Source organism: Hippopotamus amphibius, chromosome 4 (assembly GCF_030028045.1).
Source record: "Hippopotamus amphibius kiboko isolate mHipAmp2 chromosome 4, mHipAmp2.hap2, whole genome shotgun sequence".
Classification (NCBI taxonomy): domain Eukaryota; kingdom Metazoa; phylum Chordata; class Mammalia; order Artiodactyla; family Hippopotamidae; genus Hippopotamus; species Hippopotamus amphibius.
In genome coordinates this window covers 29,638,062-29,658,781 of record NC_080189.1, presented here as the reverse complement: position 1 = coordinate 29,658,781, position 20,720 = coordinate 29,638,062, and the positions used below count along the sequence as shown (strand labels likewise).

Below are 20,720 nucleotides of genomic sequence, written 5' to 3'. Positions count from 1 at the left end.
AACAAGTGGAAGGAAATCAAATGTCGGAAACAGGATTAGAAGTTAGAAGTTAGCAATAGTACCAGTGGTAGATCTCATTGTCCTGCAACCTTGCAGTGATTTCCAATGAGCTGTGCCCTAATTCCTAGGCCACTGCCTGAGTTGCTGGAAAAGTTTAAGGTTGCAACTTAAAGCAGAAGCCAGAGAAGTCACCTGGCTCCCCCGTGATGATTCTGTGAATTACATAAGGCCTGCTCCGTGGTGCACAGTGATGGTGAAAGAGGGGATGGAGGGACAAGAGAGGCTTTGAGAAGTTTAACAATCTGGGTTAGGAGACAGACTGATACACTTGAATTACTGAGTGAACAATACACCTTCTGGAAAAGTCTCAGACACAGACAACCAAAGTGTGGGAGTTCAGACAAAAGAATAGTGAACAGGGGCTGGAGTGGTCAGGAAAAGCTGCACCCACAAGAGGAGACCTTGAAAAGAGTATCATTTTAGCAAAGGAAAGAAAAGCAGTGTTTTCTCTTGGTGTCCTCCACAGTGTCAGGGAGACGCAAAAAGCACTCCTCTTTTACAAAAGTTCAGGATAATAGAAAAACTTCACATTCAACAAATACAACTTCTGCTGCCTGAAAATAACCTCTTGCTTTTCCTGAGCTCCCAGCACCATTAATTTCTGCATGCAGTTAACATTTGCTAGGGACTTAGGACATGCCTGACAACCTGCTATTAAGCAGATTGTAGTCTATATGACCTCCCTGAACCCTACTGCAGGAACCCTGCAAGGCTGGTGTGATTATGCCTATCTTCAGGCAAGAAGCCCAAAGCTCAGAGAGACGAACTGATCGTTCCAGTGCCACCCAGCCAGCAGCGGCAGAGCTAGAGCACCAAGCCAGGCCCAGGGGCACCAGGCTCCAGGCTCTTTCTGTTACACACATTGCATTCCACTGACCTTCTTTTTGTTATCATCTTTACCATCTATATGGTCTCCTGAAAATAAGCATTTTGCCCAACTGGAGCAAGAATTCTTCCTACATTCACATATGAGTTTATACCAAGCACAGACCAGTCTCTGTTCCATGACTGCAGAAGGTAGAAGGGGCTGTTGACACGCAACAGGAGATTGGTGGTGGCGTAGAAAAGGATGTGTGCCTGGTAGAACCTCAGACTGAGGCCCAAACCTTCATGAATCATAGAATTAGAGAACTAGATTGGCTGGCCTTTGGTGACAATAAGGGATGTCAGCACTTGGACCAGATTTAAGGGGTCCTGTTTCATATCCTGAAACATGTGAATGTGTCTTTCCAGAATCAAGGTAAAGTGTTCTGCTGTGGTCCTCTGGTCACTAAATCAGTTCATTTCAAAGTCGGCTGCACATTAGAATCATTTGGGAAGTTTTTAAAGATCCGCAAGCCCAGGCAAATCAGGATCTCTGGGAATGTGGCCCGGACATCAGTATTTTTAAATGGCCTTGGCTATTCCAGTGTGCAGCCAAGGCTGTGAGCCACGCTCACGATAGGCACAGAAGTCAAGGGCTGATAATAACATTCATCTGAAGAAATTCTCAAGAAATTCTTTCAATTTACTCCTGTTTTTACATGAAATACACTTAGATCACAGACAGCCTTAGAATTTATGATACTGCTGCCAGAATAATCTTTTTAAGACCCATATCTGATCATATAATTCATCACTCCCTGCAGAGCTGGGACTAGGGTGAGGTAAGGGAGGTGTTTTGGGCACAAAATATAAAGATGAAGCCTTGGTCTAGTTATATTTGTTCCTAATGTAAGTCTTTCCTTAAAGTGAAGAGCACAAACTATGAAAGCAGAAAGATGTGATTTGGACACTGCTCAGTACAGCCACGAGTGGCAGTGTCCCTGCCAGGCTGGCACCTTCTTATCCAAGGCTGAGCACATCTTCTCTTCCCTGCTAAGTTTCCTCTCCCTGACCTCCTCACCAAGGTCACGTCAATTGCCCTCTCATCTGCATCACTGTGGCACTTTAGCATACTCTGGAACCTCTCTCACTGAATTACACTTATTTATTCCAGTGTCTGCCTTTCCTGCCATGAAGTGACCTGGTAAAAGAGGGGGGAAAAAGCCGCTGGAGTTAGTTAGACCTCGGTTTGAAACCCAACTGAATGACTGAACATTTTCTTTGAACCACAATTTCCTTACAGTAAAAGGATGAAAATACTACTAAACTCAGACAGCTCTTATGTTCTGCCACACAGCAGCTGGGAAAGAAATCTTAGTTTCTTTCCCTGACCCGCTAAACCCTCCATTCCGAGAGCCATCCCCATTCCCGTTGTGAGTTCTCTGAGATCAGGAACTTTATTCAGCTCGACAACCTTTAGTGCCTTGGCCCAAATCTAGCACACAGTAGGGACTCAATAAATGTTTGTCATGCTGAAATAAACTGCAGGATGACCAGTAGTTGCACATGTAGAGAAGTTGAGAAGGAATATTTAAACTGCAGAAACAGGGCTTCCCTGGTGGCGCAGTGGTTAAGAATCCACCTGCCAATATAGGTGACACGGGTTCAAGCCCTGGTCCGGGAAGATCCCACATGCCACTGAGCAACTAAGCTCGTGCACCACAACTACTGAGCCGGCACTCTACAGCCCGTGAGCCACAGCTGCTCAGCCCACGTACCACAACTACTGAAGCCTGTGAGCTTAGAGCCCATGCTCTGCAACAAAGAGTAGCCCTTGCTGTCTCCAACCACAGAAAGCCTGTGTGCAGCAACAAAGACCCAACACAGCGAATAAATAAAAAATTAATTAATTAATTAATTTTTAAAATAAATAAACTGAAGAAGCAACTTGCAAGAGGGAAAAGAGGAAAGGACGAGCTTTGACTTTGCTGGGAATGTGAGGAGACCACACTGAATGGAAGAGAAAACACACACTGGGAAACATTGCAGGAGGAGAATGGAGGACAGGGAGCACAGCCAGCACGAGAGGGCCTTGGTTGCAGGGAGGAAGAGTTCGGGCTTTCTTAGGCAGTCACTGCAGGTTTGTATCTTTAGAACTTTGAGGATGACCCTTCACCTTTCCATTGAGCAGGTAGGTGGCGGGCTGCATGATGTTCATCAAAACTCCCACTGGACTCCAGCTAAACTTGTATCTCAGAGGGTTGTCTGAATGTTCAGGGGCTGGAAGGCCACCGCAGTAGGAAACGTAAGATTCAATCTGCAAAATAAAGAATCAATCAACTAGGGCAATTAACAGTAAGTTAGGGAGAATAATCTCTCCCAGCAATTAATTGAGTACAATGACACAAATAAAGTAAACTTGTTTCAGTTTCTCCTTTGTCAAAGTTACAAAGCCTTTCAAAACTGCATCCTGAAAGCCAAACACCATTTAAGTCAGTTATATATATATGATATTTAATCCTCTAGAGATTGGACTAACATTTTGCTCCATTAAAAATCCAACTATTAGTTCAATTCTGCTTGGTCAGTGCCTCCTGACTTTTAATTCAAATATATACTTCATTATAGTTTGATTATATATGTATAAGTATTAGTATTAATTAATTAATATATAATTAATATAAAATATAATTAATTGATATGGTATTTAATTTAATTAATTTGATTCTATATTTGATTATATATATTATGTGTGTGTGTGTATATATATATATATACATACATATATATATATATGTAAAACCTGTCTTAGATTATATATATATTAGGTTAGGTTAGTTTATATTTAAGTCATCACATTTTCATGTCCAATGGTTCCTTCTTATGTGTAAAAGATACTTTGTATACTAACAGATTGATAATATTACAAAGAATTTTTCCCCGTTTTTAAAAGTCAAACCTTATTATAGAATCTCTAAAGCAGTCTAAAATCTTTTATCAAACCAAACTATTATAGTAGCATCTATTTCTCTAAAAATCTATTGTTAAGACTTGGACTTTTTTTTACCAAACAAATATTTCTGCAGTTTCAAAATTTTGCTTGAAATTTCTAGTCAAAGTACGAGTTAGAATATACCAGTTTCTTCTCAAAATAGATTAAAGACCTAAATGCAGGACCAGAAACCATGAAACTCCTAAAGGAAAACACAGGCAGAACACTCTTTGACACAAATTGCAGCAACGTTTTTTTGGGTCTGTCTCCCAAAGCAAAGGAAATAAAAGCACAAATAAACAAATGGGAGCTAATTACACTTAAAAGCTTTTGCACAGCAAAGGAAATCATCAACAAAACAAAAGACAACCTATTGAATGAGAGACAATACTTGCAAATGATATGACTAATAAGGGTTTCATATTCAAATATATATAAACAGCTCATATAACTCAACATCAAAAAAACAAACAACCTGATAAAAAAATGGGCAGAAGACCTGAAGAGACATTTTTGCAAAAAGGCAATGAAGATGGCCAACAGGCACATGAAAAGATGCTCAACACTGCTAATTATCAGGGAAATGCAAATTAAAATCACAATGAGATATCTCCTCATACATGTCAGAGTGGCTCTCATTAGTAAGAAACAAGTAACAAATGTTGGCAAGGATATTTAAATTCCCACTATTGGTGGGAATGTAAAGTGGTGCAGTCACTGTGGAAAACAGCACGGAGGTTTCTCAAAAAACTAAAAATAGAACTACCATATGACCTAGCAATTCCACTCTTGGGTATATATATCTGAAAAAAATAAAAACACTAATTCAAAAATATACGTGCACACCAATGTTTACAGCAGCATTATTTACAATTGCCAAGATATGGAAGCAACCTAAGTGTCCATCAACAGATGAATGGATACAGAAGATGTGGTACATATACACAGTGGCATACTACTCAGCCATAAAAAAAGAATGAAATTTTGCCATTTGCAACAACGTGGAGGGACTTGTAAGGTATTATGCTAAGTGAATTAAGTAGGTAGAGAAAGACAAATACTATATATCACATATATGTGGAATCTAAAAAATACAACAAATTAGTAAATATAGCAAAAAAGAAGCAGACTCACCGATACAGAGAACAAACTAGTGGTTACCAGAGGGGAGAGAGAAGGGAGGAGGGACAGTACGGGGTAGGGGATTAAGCGGTACAAACTACTGTGCATAAAATAAGCTACAAGGATATACTGTACAACACAGGGAATATAGCCAATATTTTTAAATAACTATAAATGGAGTATAACCTTTAAAAAAAAGAATACAGTGGTTTCTTTAATCAGAATTATAGAAAGATTATTTCTGTGCACAAAAATCTGGACCTCTTAATATTTTCCTGAATGGACCTTTGGGTGTCAGTTGGACTCACCGTGGCTCCCACTTCTTTGGCCTTATCTATTGTTTCCATTGCCAACATATGGTCAAGACCAGGGTCCAATCCCAATTCGCCAATGACTGTGATGCCAGCGTCTTCCACACTGAAAGAGGTGGAAAGAGAAGGAAAGAAACTTTGGATAGAAAATAAAAACAATTCCATGGAGCTATTTTGCTGAAAACCAACTGAAACTTACCTCTTTTCTAATTCTTTTAGCTCCGGGGTGATGTAGCTTGCAGTGATCATGTTAACCTTGCTTGCGATGCATGCCTTGGCCACAAGAGGATGCAATACATAAGGCAACAAGCTTAAAAAGAGGGAGAAACGGATCAGAAACTTTCATTTCCAACCCTCCCTCCAATGTACCTGAACTGCACTCAAGAGAAGACATCACACTGATTAAATTATTCTCTTATTCTCTCAAGATGATCAATAACTCCTTGAAAATTGTAGAATAAATTCATCCTGTTATCATATTTAAAACCCTCTACAATATGACCTTCACTTAACCTTTCCATTTTTCCTCCTTGCATTTCTGTCATAAACCATATCTGGGGACCAAATAAGCTATTGTAATTTTTCATTCACAGCCTTTACTTTTCCATTTCTGAACCTTTACTCTCACTGTGTCTTCCACTTGAAATAGTCCCTCACCCACCCACCCCTCATCCATCTCTTTTATGGCTGAGTAGCATGCCATTGTATATCTGTACCACATTCTTCCTTAAAGAAATGTCTGAAAAGCTAACTCCTCCAAGAAGCTTTCCCAGATTCCCCCAAATCCAGATCTTCCTCTGTATGCACTCAGCTATCCCTTTATAACATTTAATGGAATTTATTCTACTTATCCTTATATTTCTATGATTCTCTGTCTTGGGTCCCCTAGTAAGAGATAAGGTTGCTATTCTTTTTACCTCCACATGTCCCAAATGGCTATCATTAAACTAAGTCAAGGTGACTCATATGTCACATTAAAGAGTAGAATCTAGGAAAGGCCAGAGGAAGAAATAAGTTTCAATGGTACTGGTTGGTATAAAAGCTATCGAAACAGCTAAACATCTATATGGTGAGCAAAAACTGAAACTATACTCAAAACTCAACTTTGGGTTTTCTAAAAATCTGGCTCTGGTGTTTTACTTTGGTGCTAGGACTACACAATCACAAAAAAATGAATTTCCATAAATGTTGATATAAATGAGTATATTCGTATTCTATTGAAGGAATAATAAGCATCCTATCAATCACATAATAATATTTAAGTCGTACTAGCTTATTGCCCACTTGGTAAAGCAATCTACACAGTACCAATGAAAATATAAATACAAACTTATAAACATCATTACAGTATATCACCGTACTTGTTAAATTCATCCTGTTTATTTCATATTTTCATGTTTCACATAAAACAAAACAATAAAACCACCTCTCAGGCACTTATTCCTCCTTAGGTTAATAGAACAGAGTATTGTTACTTAGATTTATTATCATGCAGAATGAAATTGTGTACGTATTTTGCCAGTAACAATATGAAAGCACTTGTTTTTTGGCTTTTTTAATCAAAAATAATTGCTAGTAAATATGGAAGCCCTTCAGAAGCCAATGAACGAAATACCTGCAAAACTCTTTGCTGGAAAAGTATTAATAGAAAATGTTCAGTGGCATCATCTTAAAGGTTAAGTGAGGATTTTTTGTCACATTCTCCACACTGAAAACTTGCGTGATAAAAATCTCATCAAGATCTAATAATAGTTTTAAATTGGGGCATTATCAGCACTCACCTAATATTATAATATGCTGAAAACTAGAATGATAGAACTTTGATTGATGGCGCCTATTTTAGACAAAGAGATTAGAGTTCATAATTCATTGCGTATGTATTATAGCAACTACTCAAGAGGGGATACTCAAATAGTTGGAAATGCCACTTGTGAAAGCATGCACAAAATACACATCTAATTTTCAAAGTAATCTATCAAACTCAACTCCTACTTTGCATTAAATAATTAAAAACTAAAATTGCAAAATAAAAGCATGAGAATTTGATGTCTCATTATAAAATGTTTGTGAAACATATTCTTTACTCATTTTACTTTGACAGTCCCCAACATTGTGTTTACATCAAAACATTCTTTCTCCAACTTAAAAAATAAAAAGCTGTTTAAGAAACACTACAGGATAACAATGTTTAACAGCGTTTCTACTATTCAGCACAGAAACTCAACCAACTGAGAAAAGTGAAATATAAAACAGATTTTGCTAATGCTAAATCTTACTGCAGGTCACCCATTCGCTGAATTTTTAAATTTACACCTATTAATAAATTATTGTCTGTGTCCAGTATCTTGTCATATTTTGCTTCCGATTTTGTTCAAAATGTGTGTTATTATGTTCTTTTCTTTTTTTTAACCAAAAACAGTGTTGTATTTAGGACTGATGTGCGGCAAAACAAATTCTCTTTGTTTTATTCAATAGGCTAGAATATTCCATTTTGAATAAGGACTTACTTTCATAATCATATCCTGACAGACAAGATCTATTAGTTATTGATAAATTTTTGCTGAAAAATAATTAATGCACATTAAATTCTTGTAAATCAAATAACATTTTCTAAGTGCCCAAAGTGAGCCTGTACTAAGAGATAATGGAAAAGTGCCCACTCAGAACTACTTTTCATTGTCTGTTTTCCAAGCACCCCCCACCCTTTTTTTAAGGAGAGCGTCACAGAACTTCCTCCAAAGGTATCATCTGAATCTGATCTAACTGTGAAAGTGATCTAATTATGCACAAGCAGGTTAACTTTCTTCCTTCCATCTTGGACAAATTATAGTCTAAGAATAAATGGCTTATTCTCATCACTGGTATTTTCAAAACGAAGTATCTAGTATCATGTAGCCCTGTACCTAGAAGTTAGATCTGCATTTGTATTAGATAGTAATAAATGATATACTTCAAGATCTATTTCCTCTGCTAAGGCTAAAAATGGTCATAGGGCTAGAGAACCTACTCGCTTTCATTTAAGCTTTATAAGTACAAAGGAAAAAATAGAACTGAAATATGAGTCATGAGTGCCTCATGACTCAGCAATTCCACTTCTAGGCAAATACCCAAAAGAAACTGTGTATATATGGAAACCAAGAGACAAATACTAAATTGTTCTTGGCAGCATAATTCCTAATAGCCAAATCCTGGAAACAACCTGAACGTCCATCAGCAGTCTAATGGATAATAATAGTATATTCACATAATGGAATACTACACAGCAAAGAGAATAAACTACAATTACAGACAACACCACAAATGACCTTCACAATCACAATGCTGAATGAAAGAAGACAGCCACAATTGAGGACATACTGAAAGATTCTGATTGTACAAACTGAAAACTAGCAGAAACTAATCTCTGTGTTAGAAGCCAGGACAGTGCTTACCCTCAAAGGATGTGGCTAGTGATAAAAAGGGGCACGCGGAGCACTTCTTGGTTCCTATTATATTCTGTCTCTGATGTAGATGATGGTTACACAGTGTGTTCACGCTGTGAAAATTCACTGAACTATACACTTATGATTTGTGCACATTTTTGGATGCGCACTTCAATTTAAAAGTTTACTGAGGACTTCCCTGGTGGTGCAGAGGTTAAAAATTCACCTGCCAATACAGGGGACATGGGTTTGAGCCCTGGTCTGAGAAGATCCCACATGCCACAGAGCAAATAAGCCCGTGCACCACAACTACTGAGCCTGCGCTCTAGAGCTCACAAGGCACAGCTATTGAGCCTCCGTGCCACAACTACTGAAGCCCGTGCGCCTAGAGCCCGTGCTTCACAGCAAGAGAAGCCACCCGCAATGAGAAGCCCATGCACCACAATGAAGAGTAGCCCCTGTTCGCCACAACTAGAGAAAGCCCGTGCACAGCAAGGAAGACCCAACGCAGCCAATAAATAAATAAATAAGCAAATAAATAAATTTTAAAAAAAAGTTTACTTAGAGAAGCAGAGAGGAGAGGAGAGGGGAGGGGAGGACAGGGGAGAGGAGGGGAAAGAAGAAGAGTGGAGAGGAGAGAAAATAAGGAAAGAACAACAAAATATATGGCAATCATTTCTTCCTACTTACTAACCTGATGACAAGATCCTGTGTTGCCACCAAGGAGCTCAACTTCACTTCTTGTTTATCAACGTACAGGCTGACAGGATTAATATTATATTTCTTGCCTAACTGTTCAATTTGATTCTTCATGTCAGAACCTATTTCAAGAATTAAAAAGTCCAATCTTTAGGTTTCCTTCCACTAGTCAGAGAGTCAAACACATTTTAACATCTCCAAAAATAATTTTTCAAAGTTTAGAAACAACATAATCATCTAAAATTCACAGAGTAACCATGTTTTGAAATGAGTTTTACTTCTTCTTTAAAAGTTAGGGCTTATTTACCTACTGTTATTTCTATATTGTCATCTCTCGACAGGTATTCCAATACAGGCTCAGATACGTAACCAGATCCAAGAATCAAGACCTTTTTCTTGGTGCCCATTGAAAGTGACTGAGCACGTTCCCTATAAATAAAAGGGGGGAGGAATTTTAACAAAAAAAATCTTAAATAACAAAATGTTGCTGTCCCCAAATGAAACTAAAACTTAGACTGTGAAGCAATAATTTTTTCCCACATTTCTTATAGGAAGAATCTTAACAGGAGTTCCCAATACCAACATTTTTCATTAACTATTTTAGATCTTGTATGATGAACAATAGACCCTGACATCTTTGAGGTGTACGAATTCCTAATACCACCAGTGAGGTGCAGATGCTGGACCAATGCCTGGCTACTCACAACTGAGTAACTTGGTCTCACACTTTATCCTTGCAGCAGACATGATTCAAAATCATGCTACAGGCCTTACACCAGAAATCTTATTTATTCCCCAAACAATCCGAGGAGACAACAATCTGAAGAGGAGATTGTGATCATATCAGACACTGTCTTGTGATTTATCTTTCAGGTCACTTGAAAACAGTTAAGACCATAATTCTGAAATCACAAATGCCATGGGTTAAAGGTAGAAACCTATGATGAGTCACTAGGCAGAACTTTAATTCTCAAATTTTTCTGATGTTGGAATTTCTGCCTTCTTGGAAGCTAACTCTTTGACTTTCCTACAAACTCTGACCTCCAAGACAGTGACTAAGTCTTATCTGTCTTTCTAAATCCACTATTGCTCACGGCATTTGTTTTAAAGATGGAAGATACCCATTAAAAGTTTTTTGAATCAGATTCCCGGATATCAATATAAAACCACAGAAATGGCTTGGTGCCGGGGACTTAAGCAGAAGGCTCTGTTGCTGGAATTTTTTAGGCCAGGATGCCTCTCAAACTTTAACCTTTATTTAATTTCACTTAATGTCATTAATGATAAGTGAATAAAAATTAACTTAAATATAAAATGTTCTCAGTCCTCTTCACCCCCAACACTCACCTTACAGATGATGGGCGGTCTCCTTTAACTTCCACCCCCACCCCATTTCACCTCCCAGAAAGAAACACTATTATTTGGTTATTATAGATCCTTTCTGACAACACTTTCTGTAGTTTGTGTAATTGAAACACTTTACTTTGATGCCCAAAAAACAAAGTGTTCAAAATTTATTTTTAAAAACTCACTTCTAGATTTTAATACTGTCCACCCATCAGCAACCCCAAAACACTCCAGGTTAATAATCATTGTGCTAAGGAAAGAAGAGAACAAAAGAACAAGGCATGGGTTCAAGAGAACTCCAGTTTCCTTCCAACATGCAATCTTCATTTTCAGTCTCTTGGCACAAGATTCTACCTGGGAAGGAGGGCAGAAAGTCCTAGCAGTTGGAGTCAAACAGATCTGCTGCTACATGAAATATGGTGTGTAGAGGGACTAGTCATGTTAGACGTGTCATTGGCATTAGTAATGTAAGAAAGATCATCAGATGATGAAAATTCAAAGATACACAGAACTATGAAAAACAAATATATGACGTTTCCCCTATAAGATTCTCCTATGGAGTTATAGCGCTAGTTGCTTTTTTTAGAAAACAAATCATATACTCATGGTATCACGCCAGAATATTTCACTGACACACAAAAAATAACTGTAAGCTAACAAACACGTTTGGAAAAGGAGTAACAGTAGTACCTGATCTGCTCAGATCTCTTATTTACTTCTTATAGGTGGAACAACTGAGAAAGAAGATCAGGCTGTTTGTTTGTTTGTTTGTTTTTAATTTTCCCACTCGGGCTTCTCCTGAGAATTCAGTGCAGGGGTTATTTTGTTAAATGTGAACAGACCAGTGGAGCAGATATAAACACAGATCAAGTGCAATCAGTTGTAGACCAGAACATTCCAAAGAAATGTCAGTGTTTCCAAACTTTGAGTAGTAAAACCAATTATGGAAACCAGGGCCTTAGCTAAGTATCTTCCCAAGGGAACTATTCTCTCCAGTATATTTGCCACATTACTTTCTGACACTTTCCTCCTAGTAAGAATCCCCAGCGAAAACTGATCTCTCACCATTTTCTTTCTTCACTACATTTTTTTAAGCTCTTTATTGGAGTATAATTGCTTTACACTGTTGTGCCAGTTTTTGCTGTACAACAAAGTGAGTCAGCTGTACTTATACATATATCCCCATATCCCCTCCCTCCCGTGATTGCTTCCCTCCTATCTCACCTCTCTAAGTCATCATCCATCATCGAGTTGATCTCCCTGTGTTATGCAGCAGTTTCCCACTAGCTATCTATTTTACAGTTGGTAGTGTACATATGTCAATACTACTCTCTCACTTCATTCCAGCTTCCCCTTCACCCCCCACCCTGTATCCTCAAGTCCGTTCTCTACATCTGCATCTTTATTCTCGCCCTGTCACTACTCTTAATCTCTAATTAAGAGCCCACTTTGCTGAGTATTACCTTAAACAAAAGAGAGTCCAAATCCTCAACTAAAAATCAATCTGAAAGCACCACAGAGAGGGTTAGCATGCTCATTTTCCTTCGATAGGATAGCTGAGACATTACAATATGCAAAATGCTAGAGAAAGAACGAGGACAAAGCTTTTGGAGTTTTGCTTACTTACACACAAGTGTACACGGATATTAGAAAGCCAAAATGATGCTACAATACTGTTCAAGGGAAAATAATTCACATTGGTCAGGCAGTCACTTCGTTTGAATTTCCTACTATTTACAGACATTTTTAAAAATTACATATTGCATAATCCTAGCATCACAAACTCACATGAAAGCATTAAAAAAAATGAGATCCAAGATAAAAATAAATGTATTAAACAAGAGGATGTGAACGATGCTTACCTGCTCTCTCGGAGTTTCTGGATATATTTGTACTTATTAGACAATGTGCCGTTGGATGTAATCACTGCCTGAATGTATACGATACAAGAAATTTTTTAGTCACCACATTTAGTCCCACAGACATGGGCTCATGACTAACAGAGAAAAGAGAGAGTGACAGAGATGCAGAAAGACAGGGAGAGAAAAAGGAAAGGGGAGAAAGAGGAACAAGGATAGTGGTGGGAAAATACATTCATGAAAGAAGTTTCTTTTCATAACTTACGTCTCGCACCACAGGAGAAAAATTCTGGCTTTCAAGAGGCTGTGTCGCATCTGATAATATCTGAAAGGGAAAGGAGATTGGAAAGAGATAAATGACATTGCAAAGAAGGCTTCTTACTCTTTTATCCATATTAAAACATGAGTCAAAGGAAAAAAAGAAGTTTAGAAAACAGTTTTTTGAAAATCACTGAATTGTATAAATAATTGGCAAAAGAAGTTTTCCATAAGCAATGAATTCTGCCCCCCAAAACATGCTATTTCAATACCATTTCCAATCCTAAAACCAAAATTTAATCATGTTTGCTTCCTGGAAACACGAAAATCTTATGCTTCCCCATCAGTTAGATGTGTCACGTTGAGCATACTGGTAAGTAACATCGCAAGTTTTATAGCCACAGTCCTCACTCTGAGGACCTCTATCCCACCCCAAAGGTTCAGGCTGTTCTATTAGAAGCAGAGCATGGGTCTTCCAGACAGAAGAACCACCAACACCGCAGCAGGGAGTCTCCCTCAGGTCAATATTAGTTCGAAGGATAGGCTCATCAGCATTTCAAAAATGTCAGGGAAAATGACTTGACCTGGTAGACTCAAAAAGTCATTCACACTCTTCCCACTATCGCGCGAGGATGAGTCAGATGGCCAACAGTAAAAGCCACATCTCTCACATGAATATCCCAGCATCCCAGTCCTTGTCTTTTCTTCCAGGGTATCCAACCCTTGATTAGACTGCCAAAGGGTAAAGGTCATATAAGTCAGTATGATTGCTTCTGATGCGCAGGGCCTTAGGGCCAACGAGACAATCATTCCTTCTTTATCCATAGGTTAAGGTCTAGAGCACTCATCCAACAAAGGAAGTGTAAAATGTACCTACTAGATGCTGGCAGGACAGTATTGATTTACTGTATTAAAATAAATGTAAAACTACTTTCACATACCTAAAACACAAGACACCTAGACTCTCTATTCCTGGGATAACAACATTTTCTTCAAAAAGATAAGTATACATATTTATAAGCCAGGGCATTCTTAGGGAAACTGATGAAACTGACACACCTGGGGTCTCCCCACTGCTTGTTTCTCCCAGGCACTTTTGGAGTATCTCCTTCTCAAGCTGACTCCTCCACCAACCAACCCTGGCTACAAGCCAGGAGCCATTAGTAAGTAAGTAGATAATAAAATGAGTGCTCATTTCACTTGGTATATGTTTAAACCACTGAACTCTTACGTAGCTTTTCACTCTCTCTGTTCTTTAACTCTACAGTCTTATTTAGGCCTTATTGGCACCATGGGAACTACTTCCCACCTCTCTTTCCTCTATTTATCCCCAATCTATAACATAAATCTGATTATTTCTTTTAAGCCTATTTAAAATAATTCAGGACTTCCCTGGTGGCGCAGTGGTTAAGAATCCGCCTGCTAATGTGGGGGACATGGGTCTGGGAAGATCCCACATGCCGTAGAGCAACTTAGCCCAGGAGCCACAACTACTGAGCCGGCGTCTCACAACTACTGACGCCTGCACACCTAGGGCCCGTGCTCTGCAACAAGAGAAGCCATCTCGATGAGAAGCCTGTGCACTGCAATGAAGAGTAGCCCCTGCTTCCCGCAACTAGAGAAAGCTTGCGTGCAGCAACAAAGACCCAATGCAGCCAAAAATTAATTAATTAATTTGAAAAAATAAAATAAATAAAACAAAATAATTCCGTAGCTTTCTGTTGTCTTCAAGTTAGTCTCAAGCTCCTCTATAGTCTAGCTCTGCCTCTCCTGCCTCAACCCTCCCACTGGCCTCACACCCAGCACTTCAGTCCTGCTCACGGCAGGAGCTGCGTATCTGCATCACGTCTCTGCCTGCCCCTGCGCCGCACCATGCAGATGCCTCACATGCTGTTCCTCTACCTGGAACTCCTCCTCTTTGTTCAAGGTGAAGCTGAAGAATCGCCTCCTCTGTGAAGCCTTTATCAAAATCTGCCCCCAAGCACACCTGGAAAGTGGGAGCTGCACTTGGCATTTTGCTGTATGCCTACTACCTTGTAAAATGGTAAATATTCAATAAATATATTAGTGGATACATGCAATAATTATTTAAAATTCAGTGGATTTTTTTTTCCCAATAAAACTAGTAATTGTCTTGAACTGCAGTCCTCAGAGATACCAATCCTCTGAGGGCCTCATTTTGGGTTTTTTTGTTTGTTTCTTTTTTCTCTTGGCCAAGCTACAGGGCACGTGGGATCTTAGTTCCCCAACTAGGGATTGAACCCGTACCCCCTGCAGTGAAAGCACTGAGTCTTAACCACTGGACCGCCAGGGAAGTCCCTAATAATTGTCTTGAGTCCACCTAAAGAAAGGCAAACATAAAAGACAACAAAAGGCTGTTCAATTACTGCATTTAACTGTCTCCCTTGCTGGAATTCAACCACTACAAAGCTGCAGGCTCAAGGCTCCTGAAGCACATGGTATGTCTTGCCACTTTCACATATAACACCTTTGAGGCTCACCACTCTTCTAAATTAATTTCAAGCTATTTATCCTGGTGTCAAGACCTTTTAAACATGGAACCAATGTATTTACCTTAATTCCATCAGACTTAATTCACAGAAAACTTACATTAAATTAACTCTCACCTTTGCTCCCCTGTCTCCCCCACACAGTATGCCTCCCACTCCCACACCAATGAACAGATCCTATACATCTATCAAGAGCTGGCTCAAACACCTCCTTTCCTGACTTTCCCAACAGGACAGATCCTCTCCCTCCACAACATCATTAGCATCTTTCTGATGGCTGTCACATCCCACTTTATAGCGGAGTTGCACATTTTTCTCATTCCCTTCCTGGACCTCGTGCTTCTATACGTCAAAGCTGTGTTTTAATTCTCTTCATCTATATGTGTGACTTGTTCCAACAGACAATAAATATCTACTGAATTCAACTGAAACAAAACTTCCATACTGGTTCAAAATGATATCCTGTGCCCTGCAATGCTACAGGGTCTATTGGGAACTCAAGTCAAAAAGGAAAATCTGGGGGAAACAGGACAGTGCATACACAGGCATAATTTGTTTCATTGTGCTTCAGTTTAGCGTGGTTTACAGATAATGATTTTTTTTTTTCTTGGTACAAATTGAAGGTTTGTGGCAACCCTGTGTCGAGCAAATCTATCAGTACCATTTTTCCAACAGCATTTTCTCACTTCATGTCTCTGTGTCACATTTTATTAATTCTCCCAATATTTTAAATTTTTTGTTATTATTATTTTTGTTATGCTGATCTGTGATTGGTGATCTTTGATGTTGTTATTGCAAAAAGATTATGACTCACTGAAGGCTCAGATGATGGTTAACATATTTTAGCAATAAAGTATTTTTTCTTTTTTTTAAATTGAAGTACCATTGATATACAATATTGTATTTCTTAATTAAGGTATGTACATTGTCTTTAGACTTAATCCATTGCACACTTAATAGACTACAGTATAGTTTAAACATAACTTGTATATGCACTGGGAAACCAAAAATTTGTATGACTCACTTTATTGTGATATTCACTTCATTGCAGTGGTCTGAAACCAAACCCACAATATCCCCAAGGTACTTTAAATACATCTCCCATACATTTCTCAGAAAAGAACACAGGCAACATAATAAATTTTTTAGTGGTTAACAGATATATTATCAAGACTACATAGAGATAGTCATCAGTGCTTAAAGATAGGCTGAGATAGATGCCTCCAAGACAATCCCGCCACACTGTTTGGAAGATGTGAGTGACATATAAAAGGAAAAAGGTGTGATAATTTAGAGAAGCTGGCTTTGTCAACAGACATCTAAGCACTTTTCTAAGATACAGTTGCCCGTGTGGAAGCAGTGGCTGGGATGTTGAGCAGAGAGAAGAGGTTTTGGTTGACCTTAAACAATAGGGTAACAAAAACTGGAGTTCTGCTGAAGGGTATCCTAATAAAAGCCAGATTTTCACTTGGGATCCTGAAAGACTATATTCTAAATAAATGGTAAATTGAAAAACATTTCTCCAAATATTTGGTTCTTCAAAGGTCCAAAGCCCAGCTTTGAATCACTTCCATGCCTAACTGAATTGAGGTAATTTTATCCTAGCCTATATCCCTGCCAGAAACAAAGGAAACCTCTGAACAAAATACACAACATCCAGAGGCTCAAATCATCTCTAAAATTTTATGTACACAATATGCAACATTCAATCAAAAATAAACAGGCATATTAAGTGACAAGAATTGACCAAAAACCAAGAAAAAGTAAAACAAAGAAAATACACAGACCCAAGAAGTTCATTGTAATTATCAGAAGTGAGTTTAACCTCTGATTAATATGTTCAAAAAATAAAATTTTCCCCCCAAAAAGGCAAAACTAGTCCACAGTTGGTAGTCAAGATAGTAGGTACCTTCAGAAGGAGAGCAGGAACAGTGATAGGAGAGGCACAAGGGAGTTTCTGGGATGTTAATATTGTTCTATTTTTTACCTATGTAATGTTTACATAGGTGTCTTGGTGGTAATTTACCATGCTATATATTTATGTATCACTTATCTGTGACATTTTAATATTTTATGCTATTATACAATGTGAAAAAGTATATGTTGTTCTTTAAGAAAAAATTTATTTGAGTATTGCTTATCCCTCATCAGTTACAAGGACTAACCCTCAAACACACTTTATTAAAAATTTCATCGATTTAACTTGCTTTTCTCCTAACATCTTTATGAGGTCAACTGTACTGAATGAATGGCAATTTTGATTAAGGACAAATTGGAGTGAAAAACTGTGTTCTAAGGTCCAAAAGAAATAAACCCATAATTGAAATTTTGAAACATAACTTGTGAGCTGAAAATGGCCAGTAACAACTTCTTACGATGGTAAATGATGTTAAAGCAGCCAAACAAAAAGACATTTCAAGAAATAACAGTCAAATCCATTCACAAAGGCAAAATAGCATGCAACACTTTCCATAATTTGGCCTAATAAGGTAAGAGTTGCACTGAAAAACATACTTGTAGGATTCAAAAAAGATGAATTAAAGCCAAAGGCTCACGGATAGCTCTTCTAGCTCCTCCAAAACTCTGCTGGAGTCAAGTTGATCTAATCAATGTATTATGACCGAGGCATTCTATTTTAGGGAAATAAGTTTTAACAGACCATCCCTCCTACACGTAACAACTATGAACTCTGGACAAAACACAAACAAAACTAACTACATGAGGGCTTCAGAGAATGAAGAATAGCAGGCAGTTTGGGGTTTGTCAAACCAGGGAATAAATAACCAGTGTCATAGTTGAGTTTGCAGTTCCTTTACCATTGCCCTGAGGAGGGGCCGCGTGCTGTGAGGAGGCAAAAACATGCAGCAAGCTCACTGACTTTCTGACCTACGGAAATAGGACTGAAACCCAGAGCACCACAGCCTCCGGAGTGTGGGTGGGAAATGCCAAAAAAGACAGTTTCCGATAAAGTGAAGCCTAACTTCCACGTAAGCTGTGGCCCAAGTCTAAAAGGACTGAGCATGTGCAGGTCAGGTTACAAGCAGCCCAAGTAAAGATTAAAGAGCTGAACTTTTATGGAGCTACCTGTCTCAGGTGAGACAGAGTTTTCAGTTTAAGTCTAGCCACGTTAATTTGCCTGCTAAAAAAAGCCAAATAAACCAAAAAAAAAAAAAATCAATACTCTTTAGAAAAACGTAAAAATGCAGAATCTCCAAAGCAGGACTCTTCACCTCATCCACGATGTGCTCCAAAATTATTCAGCTTAAGGAAACCAGAAAACGATGACCTGACCATTCTCAAGGGAAAATGCAATCAATATATTTCAAGCCCAAGTTTACCCAGAATTTTGGAAATGTGAGGCAGACTGTAAAGTGGCTTTTACAACTACGCTCCACATGATAAAGAAAACTACACTCATAATAACTAAAAAGATAGAAATTCTCAGGAGAGAAAGAGAAAAAAAAAAAAAAAAGAACCAAATGGAAATTTAAGAACTGAAAAGGGAATATCTGAAATAAAATATTCAAGTAAAGGGCTAAAGGAAGTTATGATTCTTCAGGGAAATGATACCAGAGGGAAATGAAGGAACATCACTGAAAACGGTAAACTTCTGGGTAAATTTAGTGTTACTTTTTTTATATACATATGCCTTTCAGCCACTTAGACATTTACAGTTACAGAATGTTAGAACTAGAGGGACCATTAAGATTACATATTAAAACCACCATATTTTACAGGTGAAACATCTGAGGCTCAGAAAGGAAATAAGTGCCCGGCTCAAGGCCATAGAGCAAAGTTGACATCTCCAGTAAAACCTGGCATTTGTACTGTCCTTCTCAGGCTACTTTAATCCCTCAGCACCAATTCCAGACACACTGCAGATCCAGCACTGTATCAGCAACCCTTCTCAGCCTTAACTTCTTTGTGCCTCAGTTTTCTAGTCAGTAAAATGGATTGATAATTGTACCTACCTGAAAGGGTCATCATGAGTATTTAAAAATTAAAATATATAAAGTAATTTGAACATTATCTGGAACATAGTAAGTGCTATATAATATTGTTTCCAACCACAATAATGCCTGCCACCTGCATTTTCTAAAGCCTGTTACATCTCCCTGCTGATATATTCCAAGAGGAAAAACAAGGGGTCAAAATAGAATTGTAAATGAAAGAAAAGAGGACAACTGACTGGAAATCGCACTTCTTCATGCCACACTGCTACTGCCCCATTTTAGTAGGAGAGCTCCTGAGTGAAACTATGGATGAGAAGGCCAAGAGCCACTATTCATACCTTGGGAATCATTGCCTGAGGCAGACATCCATTAGCAATGGAAATAAAGCAGGAAGGGTGTGAATGCTCAGGATAAATACTGAAATAAGAAAGCTGTTCTCTGGCAAAGAAAATGGAATTTAGATAACACAGTATTTCAACCGTCAATCACTAATCACGGTGAATAACACAGGACCAGAAGAACATAGGCTGTCACATTTAACCAAGCATTAGTGACTAAAATCCAACAAAATGTTCTGTGTTTCCAATTTTTCAAATCTATTAATCGCAGCACAGTAAGAATGCCCCAATATGAATAGACCTAGAAAGCAGAAAAAAAGTGAAAATAAAGGAAATCTTATCTCACATGTCATGAACATTCTTAACAAAGTATGCATCATGAGAGGCAAGTGCAATTGTAATTAAGCAGGAAGGCAGTCCCATAACAATATGTCCCATGAAACAAGCACGCAGAATGTGTAAAAGAAGCGTGTCAGTAAGTACTTCGGGGAAGGGCTGGCGTTTCATTTTACAACAGGTTTCTCAGATACAGAAGACCAGAACATTCATAAGACCACTCCAAAGTCCTATTTATAGCCACAGAGACTGCTACCAGTGTGCTTACCATTTCTTCAACATAAGGGTAAAGCATGTCTCCAAAGTATTCTGTAGATTCGATTGGAAGCTGTGCTGGCAGATTGTCAATGGAGCACATCAGAATCCCAGAGCCTTCAACACTAGGAGAAGCAACGCGCTTTATTCAGACGGATTACGTGTGAGCTCTGACTTCCCCAGATGTCTACTCCATTATATGTGCTTCACAATCACTTGTAATTTTGTACCACAGTATGTAGAAAAATAAATTTTCACATAAAGCTTTTCCCTTCTTCAGCAGCCAATCTCCCACTGAAGTGCAGTACGTGTATACGTGCATGTGTATTTAAGTGTTCAAATTTGTATATGGTTTTTCTACCCATTTTTTAAATATGCTCAAGCATATCTCTGGAAATGTGCGTAGCCTTCAGAGAGATGTGAAATATTGAGTATTTTATAGTAGTATGAGGGT

The 20,720-nt window shown here is 38.4% G+C and overlaps 1 protein-coding gene across 5 annotated transcripts in view; it reads right to left on the bottom strand.

The window, feature by feature from the left end:
• AASS (aminoadipate-semialdehyde synthase) overlaps nt 1–20,720 on the bottom strand; it is a 56,637-nt gene that overhangs the window by 12,218 nt on the left and 23,699 nt on the right. For 3 of the 5 annotated variants that reach the window (XM_057731786.1, XM_057731789.1, XM_057731784.1), the window contains exons 11-18: nt 20,280–20,391; nt 12,882–12,941; nt 12,620–12,687; nt 9,718–9,839; nt 9,406–9,532; nt 5,489–5,599; nt 5,287–5,425; nt 3,041–3,181 (exon numbers count right to left, since the gene is read on the bottom strand). In XM_057731786.1, coding sequence (XP_057587769.1) covers nt 3,041–3,181; nt 5,287–5,425; nt 5,489–5,599; nt 9,406–9,532; nt 9,718–9,839; nt 12,620–12,687; nt 12,882–12,941; nt 20,280–20,391 — 880 coding nt within the window. The remainder of the gene's footprint in view (nt 1–3,040; nt 3,182–5,286; nt 5,426–5,488; nt 5,600–9,405; nt 9,533–9,717; nt 9,840–12,619; nt 12,688–12,881; nt 12,942–20,279; nt 20,392–20,720) is intronic. The other 2 variants (XM_057731788.1, XM_057731785.1) reach the window with 1 other exon arrangement.